The 16,517-nt window shown below is 38.0% G+C and overlaps 1 protein-coding gene across 1 annotated transcript; it reads right to left on the reverse strand.

The window, feature by feature from the left end:
• Nucleotides 1-12,071: 12,071 nt before the first annotated feature.
• LOC149926097 (uncharacterized protein F54H12.2-like) lies at nt 12,072-13,400 on the reverse strand. Its single transcript, XM_090161861.1, has one exon. It carries the CDS (start codon nt 13,398-13,400, stop codon nt 12,072-12,074), a length of 1,329 nt encoding a protein of 442 aa, XP_090017987.1.
• Between the last annotated feature and the right edge of the window lie 3,117 nt (nt 13,401-16,517).

Here is a 16,517-nt window from a genome sequence, read left to right on the forward strand (position 1 = left end):
GCGATGGTCAGTATCTCTGAAACCGCTGGTCTGATTCACAAATAAATCGAGAAATCTGTTTGTAGGATATTGAAAACCCGCTACACCAAATTCCATTGAAATCGGCCGAGATAGGGTTGACTAGGGGGGGTCCATTTGTCATGGAATGACCTACACCAACTTCCTACTAGATGGCGAATCCAGTCGAAACTGTAGAAATTTAGGCTGGTTCTTATTTCAATACTTTTTTAAATGTTGAAGTCTTACCTTCGAATTTTGTTTCGACGTATAATATAAAATATAACTCAGGATAAATTTAGGATAAACTGAGCAAAACTTATAAGAATAATAGACAATTTTTAATTTTTATTAATAACTTTACAGTTAGTTCAAAGTTTAGCAAGTTTATCTATAAGAAAAATTAAATATTTCATCGTAAAATTACCTGGTTTGAAATCAGGTTATTTAAAGGGCCACACCGGCGTTTGGAAAATTCGGCCTTTAGCACGTGGTAGCAAATACGACCAATCCTATTCTGGAAACTGGCGCGTGAAACCGGTCAAATTCAAACGCCAGTGTGGCCCTTTAACTCCACATTAAACTATTTGAAATATTAAATTATTAAATAAAGCTAACACGATGCGTAGCAATCTCGCCAAATATTAATAAAAATGAGAAATCAATGATTTTGTTCTAAAGCTAGAATTGAGGGAATTTTCAAGATCACCGCGCTATCTCTAAATTGTACACAGCGAGGAAGATTATTAATCCGACTATGCTGAAGATTGCGCTATACGCAACACTAGGGGTATTTCTCACTTCTATTCAATAATGATGCGCGACTAGGGCTGTGCTAGTACTCAAACATCATCGATTACTCGGTATTTTTTGAGGTCGAGTACTCGAACTCGACCTTGAATAAATAATTGGAAAATTATCGTCGATTATCGAGTACCAAAAAATTGCATAGTTGGGTACTCGAATAAGCCATGGACTAATTAATGAATACAATTTACGAATTTTCCCCTTCCGATGGCAGCAGGCGCTAAAGCATCTAACCAATGAAAACTATACGCAAGAAAATGAACGACTTTTGACGGGTTGCGTTCTCCTTGTCAGGGTCGTAGGAACGTTCTAGAAGTTGGAGGGGGCAAAGAGCAAAGAAAAGGGGCCTAAAGAATGGTTTTGAATTTTTAATGGAGTGTAGCTTCTCCGAGTGTATGTGTAATTTTTACTTATATGTGAGTTGGTGGGAAAAGACTGAAAATTAAACACAGTTGTGGTTCTACAAGCTTTATATGCGTTTAAAATGAGCATTTGAGCCTTTTGAAGATTTCAACAGACCAAAAAGTTGGAGGGGGCAATAACATTAGTTGCCCCTCCCAGCAAAATTCTAGGGAGGGGCATTGCCCCCCTGCCCCCCCCTGGTTCCTACGCCCCTGCTCCTTGTACGGGGTGCTGTGTTTGTTGCTCCTAGATGCTAGTGTCTATTGAATAGAAGTGAGATAGTCACCTAGTTTCGCGTAGCACCATCTTCAGCAGCGTAGTCGGAGTAGAACTGTTCTTCATTGTCCCCAAATTTCTTCCGAATGATTTATTTATTGGTTGGAACCAAATTAGATTGAACAACTTCAATGTTAAAAAATAAAATAAAACTACTCTAAGATCTATTGTTAGGAGCTGTTCGGTGATCGTAATTAAGTTCGCGACGGAGCTTCGAGCGGACAACTGAGCCGTTTATTAATTTCGAGTGAATAGACTAGGAAAGTAATATAAATGGTCAAAAATTGAACTGGGAGCCACGTGAAAAGACTTTGGCAAACTAATTACTCGTCCGCCAAGGCCACAAAGGGTTCCTTCCAGAATGCTTGTCCTCGCCATTGGCCCGCGGGGGATTTCCAAACTTCTTTAGTGTTTAACACCTGTCAAGCTTTCTTCCTCTAGATCTTTTAAAGAAAGGAGAGCGCCGTTATGTTTGCTTCGTCGCGAAACACGTACAACATCCTACGATTTTTAGATTCGCCTTTTTTTGGTCCTCTAATATTCCCGAAAACGACACTTAATTGGAAACTTTGGGTGAAAGAACTGGGCCCATTTGTGGACCAGCCTTAAAGGCCGAGCTCGCGGGTGTGGCTTATTTTCGTTGCCGTGGAAACTCGTGTATATCGGCCATGTTATTATAACGCTTATGGTGGCCACGTGATTATTAGCCTCGTGATCTGTGACGTAAAATAATGTAAAGGCGGGGCTAGTTGCTACGTATGCCTTCGACGCTATACGAGCAAACACCGAATAATGTAAGACGTTCGATGGTGGTCGACGACATTTTGCCGCTAGGAGCGCTGTTGATTGACTTTTAGGGGATGCAAATTCTGTAGGAGTTTCTATTTGAACCGCCTTGTGTAAAATTTGTGCGCTTGCCCCTTTCCTGGGAGATTTTTTCCGAGCTTATAGTGCAGTAGTTCTAGAGCCGTGTATTACTTTTCCTAACTTCATAGGAATACGTATTAATTAGTAAATCATTTTTCCTCTCTAATAGTTTTAGAAACGAGTGATACGATTAATTTCGACCCACACTAACAAGGAGAGTACCCGAGGTGTTTTTTGCCGATTTTGTTCAAAGTCGGCCGTAATATAGAACTATATGATATATGAAATTGCACTACCCATTCGATTTGCCATGGCAAACGAAAATGTTTTTGAACTTAAAACATTGTTACAATTTTAGCTCAAAAATGTTCCAATTTACCCAAACGTGAGGACATTTACCTAAATAAGGTCGAAATTACCCATTTCGTGATTTTAATTTTTTTTTTAATTTTCGTACCTAGGACCCTGTAAAACCGAGAAAATCCCATGCTTTTTAAATGGAGATTTTTTGGTTTTAAGTGGTCAAAAACATTTTCGGTTGCCATGGCAAATTGAATGGATAGTGCAACGTCCCTTTTGGGAAATTTCATATCTCATATAGGTCTACATTACGCCCGACTTTGAACAAAATCAGCAATAAACACCTCGGGTACTCTCCTTGTAAGTTTTTTTCCAAAAATCAATTTGATAAATCAGCGGGAGCCAGTGAAAGCCATTGTTTCAAGCGAATAACATCAGCAGAAATTGGAAAATCATACTTATATCTTGTAAGACAAACGAAATAACAACTTCTGGCTTTTCGGATGTAGAAATATTTTCAGGGCTGCCCAGGGCCGTGCAGAGGGGGGGGGGCAGGGGGGCAAAATCCCCGGGGCCCGGGCGAAAAGGGCCCACGAGGAGGGCCCGTACCTGTAGGGCCCATCGAAGAAGCTCAAGGGGGGGTGCAAATCAAGTAGCGCCAAAGCTTCGTTGCGGCTGCCTATTTCCTATTTATCTCGCGCTGTGTCGCTAGTAGCGCCAAAGCTTCGTTGCGGCTGCCTATTTCCTATTTATCTCGCGCTGTGTCGCTAGTAGCGAAGGTGAGTCAATTTTGATTGGCTATTTGAGTCACGTGCACCGCCCTACCATCTGTCAGCACGTGGCCTGCAACAGCGTAGCTCCAAAAACCGAAATTTCTGGTATGTTTTTTAATATTTGTGTCCCTAAAATATTAAAATAATATACAATAATTTAAAAATATGTAACTCTTAGCTGATTATTTTTTTAAGTTCTTTAAAATAATGTTATTTTTATCTCTCATGGATGGCGCCTATTGACTATCTGTAACACCTAACCCCCCCCCCCTCTCCTTACCGCAGCCGCAACAAAGTCCCGCCGAAAAATAAAGCGTTGGGTATGCTATGAGCGAAACGTCCCTGTGTTTCTTGGTCTAAGGATCAACTACCACCAGGGTCCCTAGACTTGAACATTAATAGAGGCTGTAAAAAAGTTACGCGATAATTTTGTTTCCCCATGTTGTTTTTTGGTAGTACTAGATTAATTTATCGCTAAAAACACAAATGTATAAAAAACAGTTAGCTCTACTTGTATAAAAATAGACCAAATATATATGAACTTTGAATTCGCTACCCCACTAAATGTACGCCCAACAAGAAATTTAAATTTTGATTCGCTTGTTTTCGGTCTCTTCATCAAACGGGTCACCACGCTATATACCATTGATTGTTATGTGAACAGTTTTCGAGCGCGCTTTGTAATTATGTTTTTAATTATGTGTCATTGTCATTAAACCTTTTTATTATTTTTTCTTTACACCACTTGTACAATAATTTTAAGTAGTTTTTCAGTTGGCTGCCTAGAATTCTTAGCTCTCCCATCGCGCAAATTTACCAGCGCACAAACAATTATACCACAGAGGGCACTTTGACCTCGCTCTAGCTTGGGCCTCCCCATATAGTGCGTTTGTACTTATAGGAACCTTGGGGCCTCCCTACCTTATGAGCAGTTCCAGCCCACTCAGCCTATTGGTTTATCCACTACCGCATACATTAAACCATCATTTAAAACGGTAATGAAAATTTTTTAATAAATCTATTTCACGGTTTACATTTTCATTTAGGTTTGTATCACCGTAGAAAAACCAATTGTATTTTCACGGTTAATTTAACGATCAAAAATACGAAATGTAGTTTAACTGTTAATTTAAGTATCAACTTTTCGTTAAATAAAGAACTATAATTAGACCGTTGATTTTACGGCGAAATTTGAAACGTTCATATAACTGTCAATTTTACAGTAATAGTACTGTTCAGTTACGGTAATTTCTTAGATTGTAATCTAATATATCAGAATTATAAGTAGTTGGTACATTTCAACGAAATGTAGGGGACACACGTATGAATCAGGCCTTATGCTTTTAATATCGAAATTATCTAATATCCCACATCGATCTATCCACAGTAGGCATTTTACCCATTTTGTAGTTGGTTGATGAAAATATTTCATTCTACTTATTTTCGCCATGTCAGAGGTGGGAGTAAAAAGAGAGGGTATTTTATTGAAGCACCTATTCTAAATATGTCATTCAAATTTCGTTTTTAGCCCCTCAACCCCTAACCCTCCATAAATTGGCCCCTGGGGTCCAAACCATGCAGTGGCCCGCAAAGTTAAATTTCGTCTCGGCTCCGTTGGATTTTTGCCAACATGTAACCGTTCCACCATATTATTAAAACTATTCTAAGGTCCTTTAATCATTCTATTATGAGTCCTTTTCTCCCTGAAATTGGTTTTATATCAATAATAAATTTTAAAGGTAATTTTTTTTAGTTTCCAGAATTTCTTATTGAAGAGGTCTGAACGTGAAAGTAATTAAACTAATTAATAATGCGGTGAAATTCGAGTTTGTTAAAACCTCCCTTTGGCAATGCAAAAGACGCAATAGCACAAGCATAAGTTGTGTTGGGCATTTTCGTCAAGCCACTCAGCTCACTCACCGCTCGCACTCGCTAGACTAATATCCGTTCACACTCATGAATTTTCGAGCAGTAAAATAAGCACTCCTATATTTTCGTTCATTTTTGAGTGATAAAATAAGCGCTCCTTTCTTTTCACTCTTTTTTGAGCGGTAAAATAAGCGCTAGTAGTGGGAATTTGCCGATTCAAGAACAGGTAGGCTGAGGGTTACGTGAGGCTGGGAGGCTACGGTTCAAGAACAGGGAGGCTGGGAGGTTACGTGAGGCTGGGAGGCTACGGTTCAAGAACAGGGAGGCTGGGAGGCTACGTGAGGCTGGGAGGCTGGTAAAGTCTGCGTGAGGCTGGGAGGCTACGAGGCTGGGAGGCTGAGATACAGGTAAAGTCTGCGAGGTTGTGAAGCTGCGGGTGGTTAAGAACCGGGTAAAGGCTGCGTGAGGCTGGGATGCTTCGAGAATGGGTTTGTACGGACGGTCTCCTCTTTCTAAAGAAAAGAAGAAGGGCTATAATCCTGATTGACACACCCCGATTTCGAACACCCGAAGAATAGGAGAGGGGGGATTTGATTGACATGAAGCGCGTTAGATTCTCCAGTACAACAATATATATTATTCCTTACGAGGATAGAGTTAACTACGATATAAAAAATAATCACTATTTTAATATGCTAATTAAATTAAAATTTGAGCCGCTAATTTCGCCAGTGTTAAACAAATGGCGAAGTGGCTACAAGGAGGCTGTGGGAACCACCGCAAAGAGGCTACAAGGAGGCTGTGTGAGCTAGTTATACAGTATGTATTGTGTAATGTAATAGTATAAATAGTGAAGAAACCAGGTTGAGAAAAACATTCGAAAATGGAACCAACAAGCTATTCGTAAGTATATTTTAATTTAGAAATTATATTTTCCGAAACCGTACTAGAGTTAACGTACTAAAATATATTTTTTATAGGACTGAAAAATCTATTGTTATTGACTTTGAATTTCAGAATGGACGTAACGGAGAGAAAGTTGTAAAAGAGTTAGCGGCCACGTCGGTCGGAACGGCTCCACGAGTCGCTTCGTGGTATTTCCTCCCCCCCCTCTTACTCTCGAGACGAACTTTCCCGTAGTATACAACGGCAGAACACCTGGCTAGAAAAGTTCCACCATGGGTTAAGTTGGGAATTTGGATACGTCTCCTACGACAGACTGAAAGACTGTATTACAATGGCTGTGAAAGATTACCAGCGTGTGTTTGGTAAAGGGGACGAAAAATGCATATTTTTGTTAGAAATAATAAATCGTGAAGTTATAGATCTAAATGGAGTGGGGTGTCCAAAAGCTGTCGATATGAAAGACGACCCAATGTTTGAATGTTTAATTGATCATAAATCTATTTGTAAGAAAAGAACTTGTGCTTTAGAAAAAAGTATTTTGTATTCTGAATGGATTTATTACCACAAAGATCTTGTTAATTCAAAAATTGATATCTCATAAATAAAAAGACATGTTAAACAAAAAAATTAATTAATTAATTAAATATAAAAAGTATTACAAAGGAGCTAGTTGGGCTGTTAAAAAATGTTTTTCAATGGGAGATACCATGTTCAACTTTAAAGCATAAAATTGCACAACATTGTTCACTTGGTTTATTTGGAAAATCGGAGATAGAACCCCACAGTATTGCGACACCTTACGCGGGTTATTTCGAGCCTCACTGACCACGTCAAAGTTTAGGCATACGTAAGCTTAAGCCAATGAGAGTTTAGGAAAACTAGGTAACCAAAAATTGCATCATGTTGTAATAAGCATACTGGACAGTATAAAAAGGGTCAAAGTGTAACGTTAAGGTCACATTCGGTCTCGAGATGTTTTCCTGTTCAATTTGCTCTGCGGTTTTCAACCATAAACCAAGTCTGGTTCGCCATGTTAGTTCTATACACGGTAATATAACTTTAACTTGTTCTGTTTGCGGAAAGTCTTTTAAGCGAAATGATAATCTACTTCGTCATAAACGAAAGTTTCATCCGGATGGTGTATTCGTAGTTAGACCCGTATCACCCCAACCCGGGCCTTCACATAGGGTATCCCAACCTAATACACCCGTAAAGAGAGTTGCGTCGCAAAATCCGCAATCTCGGAAAATGATTAGAACCGAAAATGGTAAATATTTAATTTTTATGAAAATTTATAAATACAAAAATAAAAATAAAAATAAAAACGTTTTTAGGTTCAATTCCACAACCATTAGAGGTTGTTAGGCAACCGGAAGATACAGATACCATAATCGAAAATGATCTGTCCACTACCATCGCCTCAGTCCCGAGACCCGCTCCACGCCCCACGGAAATCACCGCCGTCGTCCCTCTTTCTCAAAATGACCCGGTCATGTCTTTATCTCAAGAGGAAGGTGATCTGGACGTTTTTTTAAACGATTACGAATATTTAATGAACGCTCCGGGTGATGAATGGATGCTTGAGCATTATGAACAACTGGCAGCACCACCGCAGAATGAACAACCACTGAATCAACAAGTTTGTGTTGTGGCGAACCATATTGAAGAAGTTCAAGCGCTTGGTGACGCTATTTTTTCGGCTCGTATAACCGCTCTAGATGGCGTTACGGACCCAGTTCTGTTCATAAATGGTCATCGCGAAATTTTAGAAAACTATATAAAAAACAAACTTACTGCTAAGAGGGGTATTAAATGGTACCTAGTTGTGCGAGCCCGGTTTACCCGTGAACTGGCGGATACCGGGCAAGAAGTGGAAGCGCTGCCGTATTTTCTCGGATTTACTCATACGTCATTAACTCTCGAGACCATAACCCACCAACTAAATACCAGTAGGGACAAAATTTCCGAGGCCATGGAACAATTTGAAGCGATGGGAAGTGGTTGGGTACTAGACCGAATTTTATTTCTTCAAATAAACATTATACAATACCAACCATTGGCCGCCTGTGTTAAAAAAGAAACACGCTCTAATCAATATCAAATCAGACGACGGCAAGTGTTTTTTATGGAGTGTTTTGGCGAAATTACATCCGGTTCCGAACAATCCTCACCGTTTACATCACTACGTACGATACGAAAATGAACTAAACTTGACGGGAATAACATTTCCATTTGAGTTAGATGCTTTTAAACTTAAGCGATTTGAAGAAAATAATAACATTTCAATAAATATTAAATATAGTTTTTCCACGGTACATAAGCGAAAATAACGTTGTATGAAGAAAAACAAACGGAGAACGTGGAAGGCAAATTCACGAGGAGCATATTAAAGACTGTAATATTCACAATCCGCAACGGGTGGTGATGCCAGTGAAAGAACCAATTTTGAAATTTTCCAATTTCAGTTGGCATCAAATGGTATATTGAAACTCTATTTAAATATTGATTGGAAATAACATTTTAAATTTTTGATTATAGATTCCGTACATCATTTTGGCGGACTTTGAAACATTTCAGTCGCATGTTTCTACATGTCTGCCAGACTCCACTTTATCTTCCTTCTTCCACAACTAAATTGTCTTTACATGTAACTTGCGGATTTTCATACGCTATAATAGGACCTGATGGTGAGTTTAATCCTATTTTACTTCATAAAACAGAAACTTATATATATATATATATATATATATATATTTTAATAGGAAAACTCGTAAATCGCGTGACATATAGAGGAGATGACGCTGCTCTAAAATTTTTAAAGCTTCTTTTAAATGAAGCGGATGATATTTTTAAAAAACTGAAGAAAAATATCCCCATGGCTTTAACGGACGCCGAGGAAGCAGCGTACCAAGTATCAACCAAATGTTATGTGTGCGAGGAAACGTTTACCGAGGGATCTATAAAAACTAGAGACCACGACCATTATTCGGGAATATTTCGTGGTAGCGCATGTCAAAGGTGTAATCTTCAATTGAAAGCACCAGGATTCATACCATGCGTAATGCATAATTTGTCGAGGTAAGTTCTGTATGATAATATCCCTAAAAAATAATTTATACATTTTGCGTATAACTTTAGATATGATGCGCACTTAATTATGCAGCAAATCGACAAGATTAAAAACAAGGACATCGATTGCATACCAACAAATAGTGAAACATATATATCCTTCACTTTAGGTAAATTACCTTTCATCGACAGTGTAAGGTTCTTGCCAGCTAGTCTTGAGACATTAGTTGGGAACTTAGCCAAAGAGGGACCGGAGAAATTTTCTACTATGAACCCGAGGAAATAGAATTACTTTTGAGAAAAGGTGTTTACCCCTACGATTATATTAGTAGTGGAGAACGTTTCAACGAAACTCAGTTACCCCCTATTGAGTGTTTTTATAATACACTTACCGAAGAGCATTTAAGTCAAGAAGAATACAATCACGCTCAAATTGTTTGGCGACGTTTAAATATTCAAAATCTCGGTAAAATTTTGTTTATTAAAAAATCATAAAAACAAATTAACTTTAATTTCTCAAAAAGGTGAATATCACGACTTATATGTCTTGACTGACACATTACTCCTAGCTGATATTATTCAGAATTTTAGGAGTATCTGTATGAATTTTTACCGCTTAGATCCTATGCATGCTTTCACGGGACCAGGTAAACAAATATTTTTTTTCACTTTTTTTTCATTATAATCTAAAACTTGTATATTTATAGGATTTGCCTGGCAGGCTGCACTTTACATGACCAAGGTACACTTAGATCTTCTTCTAGATGAAAATATGCATTTATTCATTGAGAAGGGGATAAGGGGCGGAGTTTCATCGATTTCACATCGCTTCGCTGAAGCAAACAACAAATATCTAGAGTCGTACAACCCCCAAAAACCTGAAAGTTACATTTGCTATCTCGGTAAAATTTAATATCTCACATTTTTTTTTTTCAATTTAAATATTAATTTTAATATTAATTACAGACTGTAATAACCTGTACGGTACCGTGATGTGTGATGCTCTACCAATGAAAGGTTTCAAATGGGTCGATCCTGAACCAAATAGCCTGGACGAAATCCTTATCTGTCCAGACAACGCGCCAGAAGGGTTTATAGTTGAGGTTGAGTAAGCTTCACGATAATCATAATTGTTACTCCTTGGCACCGGAATCCACCACTATAAAACCGGAAGCATTATCCCAGTACCAAAAGGACCAATTGATAAAACTCAACATTAAAATAAAAGAGAGTCTCCCAAAATGAGTCCCAAACCTAAATAATAAGGAACGATATGTAGTTCACTATCGTAACTTAAAGTACTATGTGTCAAAAGGTCTAAAAGTAACCAAAATCCACCGAATTTTGAAGTTTCATCAAGGAGCTTGGTTGAGGCCATATATTGAATTCAACACGGAAAAACGAAAAATAGCTGCTAATGCCTTTGAAAAGGACTTTTTCAAATTAATGAACAACGCAGTCTTCGGTAAGTGATTAAATTGTAATTCAAAAATTAAATTTTTTTTTTGGGAAAACTATGGAAAACTTACGTAACCGTATCGATTTCAAACTAGTAACCACAGCTGAAAAGGCTGTAAAGAAAGCTAGTTCCCCGGCGTTCGAAAGGTTCACCACCTTCCAAAATGACTTGGTGGGAATCCACTCAGTGAAAAAGAAGTTGCTTCTAAATCGCCCAATATACACAGGTTTCACAATTTTAGACCTTTCGAAGCTGCTTATGTATGAATTTCACTACGACACTATAAAACATCAATACGGCGAAAAAGCTAAACTTTTGTTCACCGATACCGGTTAGTTTGGTTTTTATTCCCCTATCATCTCTTTGTCTAGTATTCTAACTTTATTTTGGTTTACAGACAGTCTTACCTACCACATTGAAACCCCAGATCTGTACAAAGATTTTGAACAGGCCAAAGATAAATTCGACTTTTCCGGATACCCCAAAGATTACTTTTTGTTCGATGAAACAAACAAAAAACAATTAGGTAAATTCAAGGACGAACTTGACAGTGTCCCAATATTTCAGTTCGTAGGTCTCAGGCCCAAGATGTACAGCATTTTGTCAACAAAAGGAGAAAAAAAAGACGTGTAAAGGAGTGTGCCGTCGTGTAGTGCAAAAGCGCGTACGCCACGCCGAATACCGCGACTGTTTGTTTAACCGCGCCGTAACAATCGCGGAAATGACAAGAATTGTCAGTAACAAACACGAACTGTCGACAATACGACAGAACAAATTGTGTTTAAATCCATGCGATGACAAAGGATACATTCTAAATGATTCCATAAGCACACTCGCCCATGGGCATTATAAAATAAATGGTTAATAAAATATATATTTTTTTCATAACAAATTTATTGAGTAATTCCTATACATGAAATCTTCAATCTTACGATCATTTACATTTTTATTTTTAGAAAATCTTTTTAATATTTGAATTAATTTTATTCCCCGACACATGTTAATAGCAAAGTATATACAGTATCCGCCACAAGTTTTACAAGATTCACCTTGTAATTGAACAGAATTGAACGTTACAGTTAAGCTATTTCGTTATATAAAATAGTTAAATTTAAACAAATCCGGACTGTTTCCAAAACTCTCGAAGAATGTATAATGAAATTTCCTTGATATATATATCAGACACCAGTGTATCCCTTCGCCTTCCGACGTATCCGTGTTCGCAATGTATAGTGATGGGTATGTTTTCACATTCTTGGGTAGTTTATTCGCAGGGAACACTCCTTTGAATAAATATTTGGTATACGGGTTACTCTTGAGTATTTTTTCAATTTGACGAGAGTTCATTATGCGCTTTGATCGAACAACACGGCTCTGTTTTTGTCGATTTCTACCAACGACTGATACTCGGAATAATAAATAACGCTAACTGTGGTCGGCAAAGATTCTCCAAATATTAATTCCAATCGAACACTGCCGTTTTTTATAAGGTTAAAACTTTGAGTCGAGCTCCCGTTTAGGTCAGGCGTTAGGTCAAACACGAATAAAGCGTTTCCATTGGCGAATTCATCACGGTCGATGAAATTTCCTTCGTAAATATTCCACTGACCAGTTTGAAGAAACAGGTTGGTGTAGGCTCGCAAGTACAAATTATCTTTAAAGTTTGGGTTTAAAGGCTTTTGTGGTATACTTGACCCGTCGACGTATAATGCGATTTGATTTAGCGAATTTTTAAAGATGAAAGGTGACATTTTATAGTCCCCTAAAAAGGCATTTTGGTCTACGAATCCTATAACTACCTTATTAGGTAACTGTCCGCTAAATAAATTGTCTTTGACACATATCTTGTTACCAGCCGATATAAAGAATGAATTAAACTCGGTTCTGGTAATTGGAAATTTCATGGTTGCCAATTCCAAGGTTTTAGCGTGAGATATCACAATTTCTGGAGTCAATTTCACCTTTCTGACGAACAACGATGCGTGGTTAAATACGACTTTACATTTTGTTCCATCGGAATGTATGCAAAATTCGTTGGGGCTTTTAATAAATTTGATATTAACGTCAATCAAATTTGGGAGAAATCGGTTTTGTTGGCAAATGTCCGCGTGAACAACTCCAATCATATCTATAACGCCTTCTTGCGCGAATTTACCTCGTTTCTTGAAACCATCGTTATCAAAAAAGCCGTCGAATTTCCCAGCTTGATCTTTGTAAAACAGTGAAGCTGTTAAAAAACTCTCTTTTGCGGGGCCACCGAATGTCAAAAGTGTTTGAATCATGCTCTTGTAGGGGTACTGTTGAGCGCACGATGTAACTGATCTGTCACCCAGTGATACGTGAACTTCTCCAAATAGACTATTCAAAAATAGGTTTTCTGGTGCGACTTTATCTGCAGGCGTTGTTGTTGTTCCGCTAGTAGTTTCGGCTTTAGGTAAAGTTCCGTCAGGTTTCACAATCTTCACTTGATCTTGCAATAAGGTGTTTTTCAAATCAATGTACGTTTCTGAGTTTCCAGCGATATTGAAGATAATTGCTTGATTTTCATTTACGTTCGACGTTGGATTATATTCAACCCATTGACTTCCGATTATACCAGTCTGAGTATACGGTACGTGGAATAAATCGAGTTCTGAGCTGATGCTATTTTGCGAACTTGGGTGTTGCAACGACATTATTACGAGAATATATCGGAGTGAAGCAATGAACGTCTACTTTTCTTCCTGGTTCGTACTGAACTGATAATTTTTGTTGCTTTGCGTTTCCTTTTACCGTTCCCAGTTAGTTTCGTAACGTGTTCGGCTGCTTTTCTTAAAGCGTCTTTCCCCGCTTCTTTCCCCCTCGTTTTCAATGCTTCTTTCAGGGAAACCCCGCTTGAGACATCTGATGCAACTTTAGCACCAGCATTTAAAAATTTTCGTCCAAGGAATGATGCTCCTTTTTTAAGTATGGGCATGGCTGATCGAAACGCTGAAGCCAATATACTTCCGAGACCGTAGCCTCTTTGAACGGCTACACCTCGATTTACCGGAATCGATCCGTGTCCAATTTGATTTAAGTAATAGTTTTGATAATCGGTCACGGAAACTCTGTCTAAATTATGCGGAGACATGTTGTTTCTTTGACTCGCTTGACGTAAATGAAACGGTGGTTGATTTCCAACTTAGTTTTATAGTGGAGTCCATGTTCTTCGAGGTCTGAAATGGAGAGTGACGTGAACCTTTCCTCGTTCAAAATGTACTGGTTGACCCATTTCGTTCATAATATTAATTTCAATGGTTTGAAAGTTGTTGCTAGCTATAGGCATATAATGTGGACGTGAAAACTCTTTTTCTATCGTGTCTCCGTCTTTTCCTTGAATACTTATAATTCGTAACAGCGGCACGTCAGAGTCGCCAACCGATCGACTTTGTATAATGTCCGAGTAAATAAACAGGGAGTGTAAACCTGCGTCCATATCGCAACTGAAAGGAGCCGTCATTGAGGTAACCACGGTAACATCTTTGTCGTGTATTCTCGTTAAGCCTAATATGAGGGCGATTTCACGATGGAAATAAATTTGGTTCATTTCATAAAGTTCAACAATTACACGACGGTTTGGTTTGTTGTAATATAGAGTTTGAATCGAGAGCTAATATTTTCTCCGTAGTCATGATTTCCAGTTAATCTTCAACTCCGTAATATCCTGGTGGAATTACTATATTAACGAAATCCATTACGTCGTTGAAATTTCCCGTGTCGGTGTGTTTACTCTGTGTCTTAGGTTTTTTATACTTTGATTCTTCTAAAGAATCAGGATGGGATATAGTTTTCCAAATTCTAACAATACACTCTTCTTTAACATTATTCCAAGTCCTAGGATAACTGATTTCTGCAAGACCGACTTCGTAAGCACCCTCTAGCTTAATTGGTTCCGGTAAATACGTTCTGAACTTGCTTATAGTATTGTTTTTGAAATAACGCAGAGAAGAGTCGGACGGTAACGTAATATAGAAACTCATAATGTGACGATTTCTTGCACCCAAGAGTCAAAATCTGGACCGTAACCACGCCAACGTACTAGCAGCTCTTTAGTTCCGTCTGGTTTTGATCTCTTCCTTAGAACTTTATCTATTTGAAATAAACAGTTTTCGAGGTCTTTCCCGATTTTCTGTATTTCCTCCTTGTAGAACACACCCGAAATGGGTTCGGATTTCAAATCCTCGAGTTTATATACTGGTGGGTCTCTCGGTATGCACTGCGCTACTTTGAATAATTCTTCAGTAAAGTTCGCTTTAAACCCTTTTTCGAAAGTTTTTTTATTCCTGCTAATTCGAACCAGATCTCCGACTTCACAGGGGAATGAAACGGGAGGGGAAAAATTAACTTTCCCGTATAAATTTTGCCACACTTTTTTTTGAATTTTCACTCGTCACTTCAACTGGTTTGCATTTAATAGAATTATGATAGTTGTTGTTATAAGCATCCAATAAATCTGGTAATACGTCAATGTATTTATGTGTATTGTTTTGCGTGAAATAACGATACATACGACTTTTCAAGGTGCGATTAAACCGTTCTATGATGCTACTTTTCACCTCCGAATGAGTAGCGAAAAACTTGATACCACGACGTTTTAATTCTCGTTGTACTTCTTTGCATATGAATTCGTTCCCGTGGTCTAATTGAACAATCTTTGGCTTTCGACCATATTCCAAGATCGATTTAAAAGCCTCAAGTATTGTCGTTCCTTTCTTATCCTTGGTAGCTACAGCGAAAGCGTATTTGCTGAATACGTCTATACAACATAATAGGTACCTGAAACCGTTATTATGTCGTTTAATATCTTGCAGGTCTGCCAGGTCGAGTTGCCATTGTTCGTCTATTCCATATACGATTGTCTTGTTTCTTCTGAATTTATGTTTTATCGGTTTGTGTAAAGTATACGTATCCTGTCGTTTTAGAAATTCCTGAACGTCATTTATGGAAACTTTAAGCCCCTTTGCTCTGGCAGCTCGATAAAGACCGTGTATTCCGCCATAACTTCCGGGGTCCTTTACACTAAAGCATATTTCTTCTAGCTTATCCATTCATCGTACAGTTCAGTTTACGTTCTTGGTACCAGTACGCGAAATCAAATTATTCAAAAACGATAATAATAAATAGCAATAAAAACGCCGTAATAACTTTAGGTGATTTTAAATAAGAAACTGATAAAGAGGTTAGCAGTCCAGTGGGAGTGGGATCGTTACATCCTTCCATGTTGAAATCGAAAGCGTAAGTGAAAGAAAATGGCACGCAATATAAGTTTTTATTATTTATTTCAAATTTATCCAACTCAATAATCCATTGCCATACATTGATTCGGGACTTGGGGGTAAATAATCTGAATCATCGTACACCTTTTCTGGTAGATCGTTAGAAATAATAGGTGCATTATCAATGGGGGATTCAAAGGGGAATTTATTTTTTACAAGTGATTTGGGTACATTTTCCTTGGCCAACAATTCATCAAATTTATCCAATCCAACAATTTCATGTTTCGGTTTGGTTTTGTATCCTTTAACTGATTCGTGTAAAATGTCCATGATATTAGATCTAACTATAGGGCGTTCTTTATAAATAAGTTCACCACTGGTAGACCAATCAATTTTACTGTTTCGTTCAATCCACTTGTACAAAGCAATGACGGGTTTTAGATGTGAATCTGGTATCGCGATAGCTATTTCCGAATACCAGTCTTTCTTTCTTTTCGGTTCTTCAACGATTTTCGCCTTCTTAGTTCTTTTGTTACGTTGTAATAAATGGTTGTA

This window comes from Leiobunum rupestre, chromosome 10, assembly GCF_980474605.1.
Source record: "Leiobunum rupestre chromosome 10, qqLeiRupe1.1.hap1, whole genome shotgun sequence".
Lineage (NCBI taxonomy): Eukaryota > Metazoa > Arthropoda > Arachnida > Opiliones > Sclerosomatidae > Leiobunum > Leiobunum rupestre.